The sequence below is a fragment of the Calidris pugnax genome, unplaced genomic scaffold, assembly GCF_001431845.1.
Source record: "Calidris pugnax isolate Ruff unplaced genomic scaffold, ASM143184v1 scaffold70, whole genome shotgun sequence".
Taxonomy (NCBI): Eukaryota; Metazoa; Chordata; class Aves; order Charadriiformes; family Scolopacidae; genus Calidris; species Calidris pugnax.
In genome coordinates this window covers 5324337-5324909 of record NW_015090862.1, presented here as the reverse complement: position 1 = coordinate 5324909, position 573 = coordinate 5324337, and the positions used below count along the sequence as shown (strand labels likewise).

At 74.2% G+C, this 573-nt stretch overlaps 1 protein-coding gene across 1 annotated transcript in view; it reads left to right on the top strand.

Annotated features, from left to right (window-relative positions):
* The first annotated feature begins 400 nt into the window (after positions 1-400).
* FAM63B (family with sequence similarity 63 member B) overlaps positions 401-573 on the top strand; it is a 38543-nt gene continuing 38370 nt past the window's right edge. The window contains exon 1 of the mRNA XM_014944425.1: positions 401-572. Within this exon, the coding sequence (XP_014799911.1) occupies positions 546-572 (27 nt within the window). The 5' untranslated portion in view covers positions 401-545. The remainder of the gene's footprint in view (position 573) is intronic.

Here is a 573-nt window from a genome sequence, read left to right as displayed (position 1 = left end):
CCAGCCAGCTCCTCCTGGAAGAGGCGGTGGCGGGCGAGGGCGGCTGCAGGGACGGGCCCGCAGCGGCTGAGGAGGGCGGCGGGCGGTGCAGCCCTTCCCCTCAGCCGGCCCCCGCTCCTGCCGCGGCCCCTCGGCCGGCGTCTCCCTGCCGGGCCGCGGAGGGCGGCGCGGAGAGCCCCGAAGCGGTGGCCGCCTCAGAGAGCAGTGCGGCGGGGGCCGGCTCCGGGAGCAGCGGGGCTCCCAGCCCCCCGGGGGAGGAGTCCCGCAGCCTGGACTCGCTGGAGTCCTTCTCCAACCTGCACTCCTGCTGCCCCAGCAGCTCCGAGCTCAACAGCGACGCCGAGGAGGCGGTGGTGGTGGCGGCGGCGGGCCCGGTCCCGCAGCCCGAAGGGGACAGGCCGGCGGCGGGCTCCCAACTCCTCTCCGCCTCCAAGGAGCGCTTCCCGGGCCAGTCGGTCTATCACATCAAGTGGGTCCGCTGGAAGGAGGAGAACACGCCGGTCATCACCCAGAACGAGAACGGGCCCTGCCCGTTGCTGGCCATCATGAACGTGCTACTCCTGGCTTGGAAGG